Source organism: Aspergillus piperis (genome assembly GCF_003184755.1).
Source record: "Aspergillus piperis CBS 112811 unplaced genomic scaffold BO85scaffold_6, whole genome shotgun sequence".
Lineage (NCBI taxonomy): Eukaryota > Fungi > Ascomycota > Eurotiomycetes > Eurotiales > Aspergillaceae > Aspergillus > Aspergillus piperis.
The window spans coordinates 1,512,663-1,527,888 of record NW_020291596.1 but is presented as its reverse complement, the minus strand read 5'-3'; the positions used below and the strand labels follow the sequence as shown (position 1 = coordinate 1,527,888).

At 54.8% G+C, this 15,226-nt stretch overlaps 4 protein-coding genes across 4 annotated transcripts; 1 reads left to right on the top strand and 3 right to left on the bottom strand.

Moving 5' to 3' along the window:
- Window positions 1–600: 600 nt before the first annotated feature.
- On the bottom strand, window positions 601–5,010 carry BO85DRAFT_368760 (uncharacterized protein; the record flags this gene model as incomplete). The annotated part of the gene is made up of 3 exons (XM_025655881.1): window positions 601–1,732; window positions 1,808–2,342; window positions 2,751–5,010. 3 exons carry the CDS (start codon window positions 5,008–5,010, stop codon window positions 601–603), a joined length of 3,927 nt encoding a protein of 1,308 aa, XP_025517293.1.
- A 164-nt stretch (window positions 5,011–5,174) lies between these two features.
- On the top strand, window positions 5,175–6,985 carry BO85DRAFT_395078 (M20 family metallo-hydrolase). The gene is made up of 4 exons (XM_025656944.1): window positions 5,175–5,458; window positions 5,531–5,848; window positions 5,910–6,737; window positions 6,790–6,985. Exons 1-4 carry the CDS (start codon window positions 5,304–5,306, stop codon window positions 6,863–6,865), a joined length of 1,377 nt encoding a protein of 458 aa, XP_025517292.1. The 5' UTR covers window positions 5,175–5,303; the 3' UTR covers window positions 6,866–6,985.
- Window positions 6,986–7,023: 38 nt separating this feature from the next.
- BO85DRAFT_418714 (NAD dependent epimerase/dehydratase family protein) lies at window positions 7,024–8,305 on the bottom strand (the record flags this gene model as incomplete). The annotated part of the gene is made up of 4 exons (XM_025657832.1): window positions 7,024–7,192; window positions 7,246–7,529; window positions 7,592–7,780; window positions 7,838–8,305. The coding sequence occupies 4 exons, from the start codon at window positions 8,303–8,305 to the stop codon at window positions 7,024–7,026; spliced, it is 1,110 nt and encodes a 369-aa protein (XP_025517291.1).
- A 227-nt stretch (window positions 8,306–8,532) lies between these two features.
- BO85DRAFT_476957 (putative NF-X1 finger and helicase domain protein) lies at window positions 8,533–14,499 on the bottom strand (the record flags this gene model as incomplete). The annotated part of the gene is made up of 4 exons (XM_025662808.1): window positions 8,533–10,014; window positions 10,143–10,442; window positions 10,519–14,425; window positions 14,486–14,499. The coding sequence occupies 4 exons, from the start codon at window positions 14,497–14,499 to the stop codon at window positions 8,683–8,685; spliced, it is 5,553 nt and encodes a 1,850-aa protein (XP_025517290.1). The 3' UTR covers window positions 8,533–8,682.
- Window positions 14,500–15,226: the final 727 nt, after the last annotated feature.

Genomic DNA, 15,226 nt, shown 5'->3' with positions numbered 1-15,226 from the left:
CCACCTGCCAGCCATTAAGGAATTGTCTATTATATAGTTGCTCCGCCTGGACCATAATCGAGATAGTGTACTATACATAAACTATCACACGGCTCTTACAGCTCCATAATGCGATACTTTCTACGTCCTCCACGGTCCGGCTCTACGCTGGAATATCTTCAGACCAAGACCAAAAGCGTACACAAGTTTTTGGCCGGCATCAGTGGCGCGACAGGTTGATCAAGACATGCCGCGAACGTGCAGCAAGCTGATCTCTTCATAGTATCCGACGCATTGGCAGTCGAGAGCAAATTCCAGTCTAGTGCTCCTGTACATGTAAGGCTCAGATGCAGCTCCGTCCCAAGTAGACCTCAGATCGTATCTTCACTCCGGGGCAAGACCACTGGAGGCTTGATATAGATGGTTTGGCAGCACACGTGGTCGGCCTGGGTATAGTCATCTGGTTAGGAGTTTCATAGGAGACGGCCAACCTCAGCCCTTGTCGAAGAGTCGATAATTCGAAGAGCAGCTCTATCCGACCGTCAGATGTCTAAAACCACCTGCCCACTGGCAGATGTTGTTTATATGCTTACGATACCTGGAATATGGTATCTGCGACGGTCAAGAACCCCCCTTAACGTATACAGACCGATCCGCGGGCAGGACAGCATCCCGCAACATGGCCTGGTACAAGGGGTCCAGCCCCCAATCACCCGACCAGTCCGCCATGCGCTGTCCGTTCTTGAAGTGCTCTGCCAAATGATCCGCGCGTGCTGCCCACGTCAACAGAATTTGCTGACAAAACCCACAGCGGCTTCGCACATCATTCGTCACGACGCGACAAGCCTCCACACGTAAGGCAGGGACCGTGGTACAGTGATGAAACTTGCGAAAGTGCTGGATCAAATGGTCTTTACGCCGGAAGGAACGTTCTGATAGCGGGCGATCAGCGCACACGTCGAACTCATGGGTCGAGAAATGAGATTCGGTAAGTGGAGAGGCTCCGCAGAAATCGCATTGTAGTACGTCCGAGCCAACCAGATCCAGAGCGCCCGATCCCACGCTACATATCCAGGATTCCAACGACAGGTGTACACTCTTTTCGTGACGGACCCAATCATGCTTCTTCTTGAACATATCCACACAGAAAGTACACTGATATGGGCTCCCCGCGGCCGACTGGCGCCTGGGCCGTCTGCGACGGGAATGGGATCGCGGCCACCCATCCGACAGGGGGAACGGCAGAAAGCTCTCGGACTGATGACTCCAGGCGGATGAGAAGCTCCCGGACGACGCCTGCGACGGTTCACTGTCGATACTCGAAATGGAGGATGCGAAGTGGCGAGAACTGGGACTCGCGCCGCCAGGGGTGCTGGGGTAATCCCAGGCGGCATCAGTGCCGGCGGCGGCAATAGCTTGCTGAATAGCCGACTCTGATACGGGTTCTTGGTCCGGTGGTGATCGCTGCCAGCGTTCCATTGGAGTCAGGGCCGGCGATCGGGAAGTGGGCATTGGGGAGCCGCTGCGGAAGATCTGACTCGGTCGGGAGGTGCGGTGGGCCATACGATGGCGCCGTCGGGCATTGGCAAACCAGGTGGAGATCTGCTTCTCGGTGAGGCCGGTCTGCTGGGCAAATGCTGCCTTCTGTTCGTCTGTGGGATACGGAGCATGCTGGTTCCGATAAAGCCAATCCCGCAATACTTTGGCACCTTTTCGGGAAAACCGTGGCCTGTGCTGTCCGTCCTCTTCCTTTCTTTCCTGGTCATGCGACGATTGCGCCTGGCCATTCTGTGTATCCGACACCGGTAATGCATGTGGAGCAGGAAACAGCTCCTCCTCGGTCCACTCGGTGACGCCATGCATATGATTGAACACGGGAAAGACGGTTTCGAAGCCGGCAGGATGGCGCTTCTCGCCGCGGGCGAGGCTGCATTCACGGAAGAGGGCGACGCAACTGGAACAGGATGTGACGGGGTTCGGATTGGCCTGGGTGGTGCGAATGATGAGGCACTGCAGTCGGTGCTGTTGACAGTACATGCAGGGGACAGGGGGACTATATGCGCCAGCGAGCCACTGAGAGACATTGACAAAGTCATCGGGCGGGGGGATGATCGTTGTGTCGTTGGTGGAATCCGGCTGCGTCGACCAAAGGTTTTCGCTGGAAAGCATCTCCAGTGAGCCCCAGTCATCCTGCAACTGAGGAGTCATAGATGAGAGAGCCTCCGCGTCTACCACGCCCGGGAGGGCATCTGGGTAGACGGAGGGCAGCCATTGCGCCCAGTGGTCGTCGTCGGTGGATGGCGGGGGAGCGTCGGAGGAGTTGGCCATGACGTGGGGAGGGAGGTAAGCTAGGGACAAGCCACCTGAAGAACAATTTGAGGAGAATGGACTATGGGGAATGTCATAGTGAAGGCATAGAAGGCAGTCCACAAGACAAGAGAGGAGGGAAGTTACACATAAAAGGAAGAGGGGAAGATGAAGGAGAAGATGGAGAAGAAGGGAAGAGGCTACATGGGGGAAGGCGGGGACAGAAGAGGGTCGCTTGTTTCACCGCCTTTCATATTAGGGAGGAAGTCGGCGAAATCAGCCGGTGATTGGCCTGAGGATTTAACTGGTTACTAATCTCCATCAACTTTGCCGAAGTTCGTAACGTGAGTAGATCATATTATCAACAACAATTGCTCAAGGGGTTTCAGGTCTATTCTGTTATTCTCTGTATCATCTCCTTCATAGGTACATGATATCTGATCATGTTGTCTCGATCTATTTACAGAATTGCTGGATAAACTGCCCCAGAATCTCCCGCAGCTCGCGCATACTGTCCACCTCCACCCATTCTTCGCGCGAGTGCAAGCCTGCCCCCGATGGGCCAAACACCACGCTTGGGGTCCCTGCCTCAGTGAGTAATGCGGCATCACACCAGAACGGGGCACTTTGGACCCGGGGAGGTTGTCCGACAACCTCGGTGCCCAGCTGGACCAATTGCTGCACCACGGGATGATCCTTGGGAACATGCTGGCTGGGGCGCCAAAGCGTGATGCGCGGCTCTCGATACTGGAAGTCGGGATGCTCATCACTTAGTCGCTTTAGGATGGCACCCAGCTCAGCCAGGATCATCTCATTGGTCTGCACCGGCACAGTGCGGTATTCCAGAGTCAGTGTGCAGCTGGCAGGGTACGAGGAGACTTCTTCTCCGCCCTGGATGACTCCACAGTGCAGTGACCCCCGTCCTAGCACCGGGTCAATGGGCAGTTGCGTCTGATACTCACGCAATGCCTGGAGCAGGTGCCCCATGTTCAAGATGGCGTCCACCCCATCGGCTGGCTGGGACCCGTGGGCCGCTCGGCCCAAGATCTCCACTTCTACCCACACAAAGCCCTTGTGCGCGTGCGCGATGGCCATGTTAGTCGGCTCGAGGACGATCCCCGCATCAGCCCGCCAGCCTGCCGCAATCACGTCCTGGGTGCCCTGCGAAGCATCTTCCTCGTCTGCTACCGCTGCGACCATCACATCTCCAGCCAGTCGTTGCTCTCGGGCCACGAGAAGGGCTGAGAGCCCGGCCGCCAGACCACCCTTCATGTCCAACGTGCCGCGACCAAACACGGCCGTCTTTCCATCTTTCACCCCTAGATGGCCTGTGAGCGCATCGCCATCATAGGTGGTCAGACTGACTGTATCGACATGTCCGTTCAACATGACGGACGCTCCCCCGCCGGAGCCGCGGATGATGCCCACCACCGAAGGTCGTCCGGGCGCCGTCTCGATGCGATGGTGCTCGATGGCACGATGGGCGAACCAGGCACAGAGGTAGTTGGTAATGGCCGATTCTCCGGCGCCCTGTGTCTTGGACAACGTGGGATTGGAGGAGTTGATCCGCGTGAGCACCTGTGTCAGCGCCACCGGATCATCCACGGAGACATCCATTGGGACCTTGTAGGGGCGAGAGCCCTCCGTGCTGAGAAGCAGGATGACGGAATCTGGGGAAAAGAAAGTCGAGGTCGGTGAAGCCTCCGCCTTCAGCCGGCGGACGGCAGCCAGGGAAGCAGCACCACAAGGACCGGAGTCGATGGATTGGGCAGCCAGGTCTTGCACGGCGCAGTGGCTCTCCCAGTCCGAAATGGTGAGACTAACGTCGACTAGCTGCCGCAACAGGGGCCAGGCGGCGGATGATACCGTGCCGCAGTTCATGCCGGCCATGATGCTGGGACTAGTGATGACGGAGCTTGGATGGCCTTGTTGCAAGCTGTGCGTCAGGCTAGGCGCTGTATCCGGCTCCACGGCTACGACGGTGGCGGGCGTGTCGCGCGACTTATAGTATGTGGCGACAGCTTCCGCGAAGGAGCCCACGCCCACCGGGGCCACGACGAGGCTGTTCTGCAGGCCCAGGGCGTGCAGCTGGGCGTCGGCTTCCTGGAGCAAGGTGGCATAGCCCTCCACCACCCAGGCCGGGATCTCTTCGTAGCCCTCTAGCGCCGTATCCTGCACCAGGATGCCCTGTGACATTTGGTTGGCGGCCGTGGCAGCGGTCTCGACGGCGTGGTCATAGTCCCCGTCCACCACTTTGACTTCGGCTCCCTCGGAGCGGATCTTTTCCTGAGTGTAGGCGTGCATTGTGCACGGGACGTAGATGTGACATTGGAGCGACATCTGCCGGGCGATGCGGGCCACAGCACGGCCATGGTTGCCCTCAGTGGCCGCGAGCAGGGTAATGGGCGCGGACTGTGCGCGCACCCGCTCGATCAAGGTGCCAAGTGATGTACCCTCTGGTAACTGTACAAACGAGCGGATGGCCTGGTAGATGGCCCAGGAGGCCCCCAGGACTTTGAAAGAGGGTAAACCGAAGCGGTCGCTCTCCTGCTTGAGGTAGACAGCACGCACTCCTAGTTCCTCAGCCACAGCGGGCAGCGGCACCAGCGGGCTCGCCGCATAGCCGGGGAATTGTTGGTGGAAGGCCAGCGCCCCCGGGGAGGCCGCCGAGGTGGTCGTGGACGAGCTGGGATTCACGTAGATCGGCCTGCGGAAAGTGGACATTATGATGGGATTTCTTTTGAATTCTCGTCTATCCCACTGACTGGATGGTGCCATTCCATATATAACGGGCGGGGAGAAAAGAGACCTTCATTCCCGGTTGCCGAGAAGGGATGCGCCCTCTCGCGACAAACCCTCACTTTTCACTTGTCCCCAGAAGGCGCAAGGGCATACCCGAAAACTCAATTCCTCCCCCATTCCGAAAGCAATGTATATCGTCTGCGTATATAAGACTCAAGTTTTACCAGCAAACTGGTAGAGCCCAGTAATCACAGCTGCGCCTCTACGCCCCGACGATGTTTGGCCGTACACTTACCCGCCAGTTGTCGCGCCCGGCCTCGCGCCGCTGGCTATCCACCGCGTCGGGTTCAGGGCTCCGTATCAACTCAGATCGCCTCATGGAGACCCTCCATCAAACATGTGAATGGGGAGCTTCCCACCGATATGGCGAGTAAGTTATGCGCCCGTTGGAAAGTTCGCCAGTCTCTGAGATGGAATATTCAAACTGACGGCGACATGGCAGAGGACCGACAGAGACCGGCATGGCTCGACTCTGCCTGACCGAAGATGATGCCAAGGTGCGCCGTTGGCTGCGCGAAGAAGTTGAGAAATTGGATTGCACAGTTACGGTCGACCAGATGGGCAATATGTTTGCGAGACAGCGTGGATCCTTGGGATCACCCGCGCCCATGACGGCGATGGGCAGCCATCTTGACACTCAGCCTAGGGGAGGTCGCTATGACGGGATTCTGGGTGTCCTCGCGGCCCTGGAGGTCTTGCGCACTATGAAGGAGAACGGATTCCGAACCAACTTTGACATCGGATTGGTTAACTGGACCAAGTACGTCTAACTGCTGCGTACCCATTGATGTTACACCATCGTTCTAACCGCTGGCACACAGCGAGGAAGGTGCTCGGTTCCCCAAGTCCATGTGCTCCTCCGGTGTCTGGGCTGGGGAAATCCCCCTCGAGAAAGCTTGGGGACTGACAGACATCTTTAACCCGGCCGTGACCCTGCGCTCAGAGTTGGAGCGCCACGGCTTCCTCGGTTCAGTGGCCTGCTCCCATGATCCAGCGACTGGATTTCCTCTGGGCGCTCATTTCGAGCTCCACATCGAACAGGGACCTATACTCGAGGAGGCGGGCAGGTCTGTAGGTGTGGTGCGTGGAGCGCAGGGATACCGGTGGTTCACCATCACGGTGGGTGGTCGTGATGCCCATACCGGCACGACCCCCCTGGCAGCACGCCGGGATCCCGTTCTTGCTGCATCAAAGATGATCGTGGCCTCCAACGCCATTGCCAAGCGACATGGCGCACTCGCCTCCACGGGCGTGATGAAGCTGCCGCGCAGTTCCTCCACCAACACGGTTGCCTCCGAAGTGACCTTCACCCTGGACATCCGCCATCCCCAGGACGCTGTAGTGCACGCGGTGCAGGACGAATGTCTGCAAGCGTTTGCTGAGATTGCGCAGGAGGACGGCAAGGGCGTCTGGCTGGACTGGACGCTGGACACGGATTCTGCGGCTGTCAAATTCGACGAGCACTGCATCACCGCTATCCAGGATGCAGCCACGCAGCTGGTCGGAAAGGACCAGTGGATGCAACTGACTAGCGGAGCCGGTCATGATAGTGTTTATACTAGTCGGCATTGTCCCACGGCGATGATCTTTGTGCCATGCAAGGACGGTGTCAGCCATCATCCTGAGGAGTATTGTAGCCCGGCTCATTGGTAAGTGTGCGTCGTTGTCGTGGTTAATATTGTTGCTGACTCTTATATGTAGTGCTCTCGGTACTCAGACAATGCTGGAGGCTGTGGTCAACTATGATCGCATGAGAGGGGATCTTTCAAAGGCCTAGAGTGATGGCTAACAGAGTCACAGTCTTGCTACCTTGTGGCGTACCCTTGGGTATATATTTCCGAATCCTTCTCGGCTGTTTGAGGTTATAGATATCTTATTCAAATCCTTTAGTTTATATGTAATAACAGTATCACAACCAATACTATGTACAACCCCTCAAGCACTCTTGGTCAATCGCTCATATCGTGGTGTCAACACCTTTAAACTCCGGTCTAGATGCTCCAAGATCCAATCTACCTCGTCCTTTGCCGTGGTGAGAGCATGCTCGGGGCTATACCGAGGCCGCCAGCCAAACTGTCGACCATGCTGCGCATCCAGCACACATCTACCAACATCAGTACAAGTACATTCGCCAGCATCAATCCTTCGGAAACTTACCCTCCGCCCAACTCTACAGGCACAAAGTCCTTCGGACGACTCAGCGCCTCGCCTATCTCCTCTAGGACAGCATCATTGGCATCCCCCACAGTCGCATCCTCAATTACTCCTCGTTCCGCCAGCCTTTGCGCCATAGCACTATACAAATCATCCCAAGCCACAGTGCCCGACGCAGCCAAGTAGTACCCTTTTCGACCCGAATCCAGTGTTTCCTCTAGGAGCATTTTCCGAAGCAGATCCAGATACAGACCGACGGTGTCCTGGATATGAGCGACGGGCCAGACCTATAGCACATTAGCCTTGAACTAGAGTGACATTCAAAACAAGACGAGGAATAAATGCATACAGGCCGTCCCGAATCCACACGATACACACGCTTTGCCTTGAGGGCTGCCTTGACAATCGCGACCGTCTGGATGGAGATGCGGTTCCCGAACCCTTCTCCTGGTCCGTAAACCACACACGGAATGAAGATGTAACTGCGTACTCCATGTGCTTCTGCCGTAGCAATTACGGTGATATTAGCTTCCAAAGCCTAGACTCAGTAAGTATATAGACAATTGTGAAGATACGGAAATGAGATGGCACTCACCGGCCCAAGCCACGGATGCGACGGCTTCGCAGTCCTCTGCATTTCATACAGTCCCGGATCAGCATCCGAGAATGCACGATCGGTCGGATGCCCAGCATGACTGCTGAATAGCTTAGCACCAGAAGTATGCAAGAAATGGACGGTTTTTCCAGTGCGCTCGCGCACTTGGCCCAGTGCCTGGATCATGGGCACTTGGGTGCGGGCGCTGGCGGCGTCGATGAGGAAATAAATGATGGAGATTTCATGGTCGACGATGGTCTGGATAATGTTCTGGTCGTCATTGAGGCTCATATATAATGGAGTAGCGCCGTATTGCTGCACAGCTTGGCTCTGTTGCTCGGTTCGCACGAGACCATACAGGGTGCCGTGGGAGGGCAGTTGGGCTGTTTGCCAGCGGGAAAGGAGAGTTCCTCCCAGGTAGCCAGAGGCTCCGGTAATTAGGATGTTGTGGGAATGATTGGTAGTCATGTTGATGTACTTGGAAACATGCAATGGCTGGTACGTGGTTGTAGTTGGGCTGTTGTTTATTTTATACTTATTGGAATGTGGTGATGTAATCTCGATTGGTAAGAGATTCCCGCAACTGAGTAATCCGCCATCAACATGAGCCAAAATGAGTCACCCTAAGTCTATTTCACGACTCACGATTTATAAGATATCATTCGTCAAATTCCATAGATTCAAATTAACTAGGTAGAGAATAATAAGCAAGATTGTCATCACTCTTATCAGTACTATCTGGGTTATTGCGCACCAACATTACAGATGACATATCAACAACATAGAACAGCTAATCAACCACTTCATTCCCAACACCTTCAACTATCCCCTTGTCTAATCTCACATCATTCAAGCCTCAAGTTTGCTAGTCTCTGTTCCAAGTCATTCGCACGCGTAACTCCGTCGACCGTTTGATGGCTCTGCCCCCCAACTGGGGCACCACACTCGGGACACGTTGAGACTTGCATCGCGCCTCCACACTCGCCGATCGTGAAAGGATGCCCGTTTGGACAATAGTACCAGTGGCCAGTGCCCCTGAATTCGCGGTTCATGGCCGTGATCACTGCCATTCGTTCTTCGTTGGAGACGGCGCTATAGAAAGTTGAGCCTCTCAACATCGCCTTGGAGCTTTCAATCTCCTCCGAAAACCCCTGAGTTTGGCCCGGATACTGCTTACAAAGTTGCTCGGCAGCATCAAGGGCTTCACAGCCTTCGGTAAGCCGACGCTCTGCATCAGCTACTTCTTTAATGTGGGATCGCTGCAGAGCACAGAGCTGCGCCAGGAAGATGTAGCCCTCGACTTGATGGGCGACTCGGTGCAGCTCGCTGGCAAGCTGGATGAGGCTGTGGCAGTCATCCATATTTTTCTGCAGATCGACAAAAAGCTCACGCCGTGTGGACAGTGGAGTTGCGATGCTGTAAAGCGAGAGAAAGTCGCCGAGCAGTGCAATGTCTAGCCGGATGAGAAGTGCTCGTGCTAGCAAAACACCCTTCGTTTGCAACACAGATTCATTGAACTTAAATGTCCCTTGGGATTCTTTCTGCCGCCGTGCGTGCTCCACCAGGTACTGAACGCGACTGAAGGGTTGCTCTTCGACTTGAACCCTGGAATAGTATTTCACCATGCGCTTCCTCAACCGGAGTAGTCCATCCCAGCGATTCATTTTGTGCTTCTTCATGAGATCCCCCAGGCGTTTGATTTGTAGGCTACCGGAGCCTTCAACCCGGATGGCTTCACCGATTTGGAACATTGCCAGCGACCCGGCTAATTCCTTGGCTTCAGGTAGGGCGGTAACCAGCTTTGGCAGTTCCTGGGCCATTGGAACGTATTCATTGTTGAGATACAAGATAAATTTCTTTGTAGCCTCATCCAACATGGCACGACGTACCAGCCGACCGTACCGAGAAATATCCCGCAAAGATCCCCGGCAGGTGGCACATCTTTTGACGTCCTCGACGGAAAATGGCGTTGATGACTCGGTGATCGCGACTGGCTTACCGTCGGCATCCAGCTCATAGTGCCCTTTCATGTCCATCTGGCCATCCATACTCTCCATGGTCAGGAAATGTCCGCATCGTGGAAAGATGCAGGGGTTTTCATTAAGGTCTATCTCCCAATATGCCTCGCCGAGGATAAAATCAACAACGCGGTCCTTGACCTCTGGAGCAGCACATATCTGGCAGAAAGGAGCTGGCGGACAGATCTCGCTACAAACGGAGGGACACTGATGGCCACAGGGCAGAAGTTTCTCGCAGCGCTTAGAGCAAGGAACATTATCGCAAGGAGCTGCACAGGGCAGCGTACATGAACTGTGAGGACACGACGATGGGCATTGTGTCTCGGCGCACGGAACGCAGGGCTCACAGCACTTGTTTGGGCACTGGGAATGGCCACAATGAACATCGCAAGGAGCCTCACACGGAGGACAGGACTCCGGCTCGTGGCAGATCCGAGTACAGCTATGTGCACACGCCGAGTAGTTCCGACCACACGGCTGTTCGCATCGGCCATGGTTGACTTGAGCATCGTTGTCCCCGTCGTACCGAATACACTGCCAGCATTTGCGTCGGCAAGGGTGTCCGCAGGGAAGAATGGTTCCACACACTGCTAGGCATTTGAACGTGGAATCCTCTACGTTGACATGACAAGGAACTGTCACCGTGTGCTTGCACCCGCGCACCTGCTTCACCACGGGCACTGGACACTTAACCTGCGCCGGTTCCTGCGCCTGCCAACAAAGGAGCTCCACTGCAGCATGTCCACATCTGAGTTTCCGGTTGGCGTCGAACACGACCACCTGGCATTGTTGGGGACATTTGTCGCCACAGTTCTTCGGGCAGGCATGATCGCATCCCTTCAAAGGCCTTGGACAAGGTTCCTGGCAGTAGACCGCATCATGGAGCAGCGTCGAATGGCATTTCTGCTTACAGGCATGACCGCATCGCAATCGCTGGGCACAGCGCTGATTGCAGCCGCCCTCTGGGGAGAATTGCACGAAGTGGTCGGGCTCCGAAACAGCAATAGGGGATTCTGGATGGCGTGGACATTGTAGCTTGAGCTGGGCGCCAAAGTTGTCCTTGTCCTTCAAGATCTCCACCACTTGGCGCCACATCGGTACATCTATCGAGGTAGCGGCGTTACCTATGATATACATGCCGTGCTTTGCACGGGACAACAAAACGTTGATGCGGTTAGAGGTGCGCAGAAACCCGCAGCGTCTCTGAGCATTGCTTCTGACCAACGAAATTACCACAACCTTGGCTTCCTCACCCTGGAAGTTATCAATGGTGGCTGCACGAACGGTCTGTAGTGCATTTGATCGAGACACCAGAGTATTACCTGCGTCTGATTCATTTAGTCCTGCCGCCTCCAGATCATCCTGGTCGCGATCGCCGAGGACGATCGAAAACGACTCGCTGAGCCGACGCCGTAGCCGATGGAGCTGTCCCAGGTAAGGGGTCAGGACAGCAATTTCTCCCTCTCTATAACAGCCTTGTCGGATCAAGTGAGCAACTAGTGCGGTGGTCATCTCCACCTCGAACGCGTTCCAGTGCGAGGTGTTTACCGCATCGGTGCTGGAATTGTCGGCTTCGAGGTGTTGATGATCAAACCAGAACAGCCTCTGGCGCATCCCGCATACCTCCGGGTATTCCAAAACAGAGGGAGAATCTTCTAAGCGAGGGTACAAAGTGTCTCTGACCAGCTGTGCGATGGAAGGATGCATTCTGCGTTGCGTTTCCAACGTGCTAAACGGCATCCGCACCCCTGGGCCATCCTCGCCGGGATCAACCAGTCGCTCAAACAATGATTGATCCAAAGAGTACTGTTCACCACCTCGGTAGTTCTCTCGAGAAAGATTGTAGTCTTGAATCTGCGGGCGAAGTTGCTGGTGGTCTCCAATGAGTATGGCATGCTCGACGGAAGGCAGAAGGGCTGTCAGGAGATGAGCCTCCAACACCTCTCCAGCCTCTTCGCACAGCACTACCTTGGACTGAAGGCTGCGAAGCATCTTGAGATTTCGAGCGAGGCCACTAGTCGTAACCCCGATAACCTGTGCCTGTCGGAGACATCGAAGATCAACCTCGTGTCGAACATCGTTCAGTTTTTCCTTGCTCCTCTTTTGTTCGTGCACCAGGTTCTTAGCTTTGTCGTGCTTCTGACGTCTATTTTCCGTGATCCAGTGCTCATAGATCATTTGCCGTTCCTTGACGCTCATTTGCTCGAGGTTTATATTCTCGAGGATACCGATAGATCGGGGCTTCTCCGTCGACTTGATTCCTCTGTTTATCCACTGACGAAATGCATTATGACCCCTCTTTGATGTCGCAGTTTCCCATCCCTTCTTATCCTTGCTGAAAAGCTGGCGACAATGGCTGGGGTTGTGGCGCTCCAGAAACCGCTTCAAGTTAGCCTCAGACTCTTCTGAATATAATCGTAGAGCATCGAATTCCTTTACGCACTCCTCGAGTTTAACATAGAGGTGATAAATTGAACTCTTTTCGACTTTGGTCTGCGGAGGCCTGTCGGCTAATTTGCTCAAGGTGTATTTCTCGACGCGTTCGGACTTGCAGCGCGATCCAATTCGGACGATCTGTGTCGTAATCTTCTTTTCCAACAGCTCTTCAAGAAGCTGGTCGAGGGCATGATTGGTATAACAGACGCAGATAATTGGTCCAATGTTGGCTTTGGCTTTGGCCGCATTGGCTAGCAGCACTTTGATTAAGGCAACTCCAGTGTAACTCTTCCCTGTGCCCGGAGGGCCCTGTATGAGACCTACCTGGTGCTGAAGGGTGTTTATTAGACCCACGGCTTGAGCCGGATCAAGAATCGACTTCTGTTGGAATTTCTCCATGTCAAAAGCCTGGCCGGGACGGAGATGCAGTTCGGTCTCGTCGGTCATTAAGCAGCCAAGATCGAACTTGAACCCAGGCTTGAGAGCGTACGCCGGCGGAGGCACTTCTGCCACCTGGTCTGGATTTTCGGAGGACGCTGGAGCCAGCAGGTTCGCAAAAGGCAGGTCTTCACTTCGCTTCATCTTTTGGAGCGCGCGCAATGTCGGAGCAAAGGCTGGTAGCAGAATGCCGGGAAACTCCACAAGGGTGAGGGGAGAGACTGCGCCACGCGGACGATAACGATCCAGAACAAACTGCACCTGATGGTTTGTAGGGTCGACGAATTCCAAAGCGACAGTTGAGACATCTTTCTCCTTCCACAGAGACGGGGAATCCTTGGGCTGAGGTGTGCCGGGCGGCAACCTGGGTGGCTCAGCTACCGTACAAAACAGTACGTCTCCTCCACTCTTATCGATGAGGCATACAAGGGCGCCACTTTGTAGGCGCCTAGATTGGCTCCACCATTCCTCACGCTGCTTGGCACGCAGTCCCTGCACCTGCGCAAGCTGACGGAATCGGATCGTAAACTGGAGCCCTGCATGTCGATCAAAGGACAAGGAAGCCACCTTAACGTTCGGATATGCGTACGTCCGGACTTGGTTACCCTGTCTAGTATGTGCTGTATTTTCGGGGCGAAGCTGATGATGGATGACATCTCTCAACTGCCCGACCGTGTCTTCACGGAGCAATCGGAAGTTGCGGTCCAGGAGCCCGGCGACACCGCTGATATGCCACTGTCGAGGGTCCTTCACGGGAAGATACTCGGTGTGTGGGGACAGGATCTCTTCAGATGTGGGCAGGATCTGAATGTCGCAGATGTCCGCCGAATCGTTGTTGTGGCGGCCCCCCGGGGGAGTGCGGCGGATGATAAATGACGAGGGAAGCTTGTCGCTCTCAGGGGTGGGCTGTCCAGAGGAAGCTATGCTTGGAAGTGCTGCACCGATACTGAGTCGACGCAGAATTTTTTGCAAGTAGTCCCTGACATTGTACAGAGCACCTTGCGCCTGCGAGACTTCATGATCCTTCACGATGGACTGGAAGCGGTTTGCCAATAGCTTGAGGCCCTCGTGGACGTACGCCTCTGAATTCAGCTCAAGTATGTGCCAAAATGTCAGGAGAGACATTTCGAGGCGGTTGATCTGATTCTCCGTGACCTGGTCCTTGTTGTATGGTAGCATGTCTGCCAGGAAACCCAGCAGGACCAATGCCCGTCTGCCCGCCACCCCATAGAGGAAAGCATAGATCGTTCCAACAGCCTGCTCGAGAACCAGAGAGTTCCGCACACCAGGATGCGTTACGATGTTCAGAAAAGGCACCACCTGCTGATCGAGGATGACCGACTTCTGTGTAGAGAACCGGGCTGCCAGGATGTTTTCGTCGATCAACTCCTTCATGCGCTTCAAGCCGCCTTCCTCAGCCAGGGCGCGGATCACCTCTTGCTGCACCCCGACATCTTGATTGATCAATCGTTGTGCTTCCCGCAGAAAGCTTCCAAGTCGATGCCCCAATGGATATTCCCGGTTGGGGTTCCACAGCTGTTGTTTCCAGGCGCGAAAACCGTTCTCGCTAGCTGGTGGCTCGGATCTGTTCGCGTTTAGGCGAGGCGCATTGCGGTTGCTGTCGCGGGAAGTATCGTGTGAAAACTTGCAGCGCCGATACTTGCATTTTCCATCTCGAGCAAAATCGCGACAGATTCTAGTGCTGATAAGTCAGTGATTTCTTCGTATGCATCATCAGCGAGTGACTTGCACTCACTTCTGGTTGGCCATCACGGTGTAGATGGGTATCTGTATCTTTCTTTCAAAGCAACAAGAGAGGTGGTTTTCCGATCCGGAAGGTAGAGTATGCCGATGAGCCAGTAGACTTGAAGTTGGAAAATTGCAAAGGGAGATATCCGGGTGCAGTCTGGGGTCTACCACGATGGCGAGGGGATGGTGAGGTTCCACGATACAGAAGAGTAACACAACTGAACCGAACCAGGAGGAAAGTAGAAAACAGCTACTAATAAGTTAGGAGTTTTGAGAGTTTAAGGTGAATGAGCTTTTTCGCTGGCACCACTAGCTGCCTCAGCCTTGTGTAGCAAAAGGTACAATGAGAGGGGAAAGGGCGGGAACCTAAGAGAAGGAAAGCGCCTTGTGGGCGCGTCGCTGCGGCGGTTCACTCTGGGTTGTGCCAGGCTGAGCAACACCATTGGCCCACGTCAGTCAGTGAAGCCAACAGAAAAGGAACTGGAATCACACATGGAATGTTTCTGGGTGGCTGTTGGGGGAGCTCGACTTGCATTCACTGCCTAGTGCATCTAGCGAGTGTCTTGCTGTTGAGCTGAAGGGGCAGTGCTGAGCCACTCTCACAAGGCTTCCATGTAAGTTGATGTCATTGCTACTAGTTGGCGCGCTGCTCTATCAATCAGGAGAGATAAGTGCATTTCATGTGACATACATGTCTTGTGCTGGCGGTTAATATCACATCAAAGACTGGATGATATTACACCTCTTG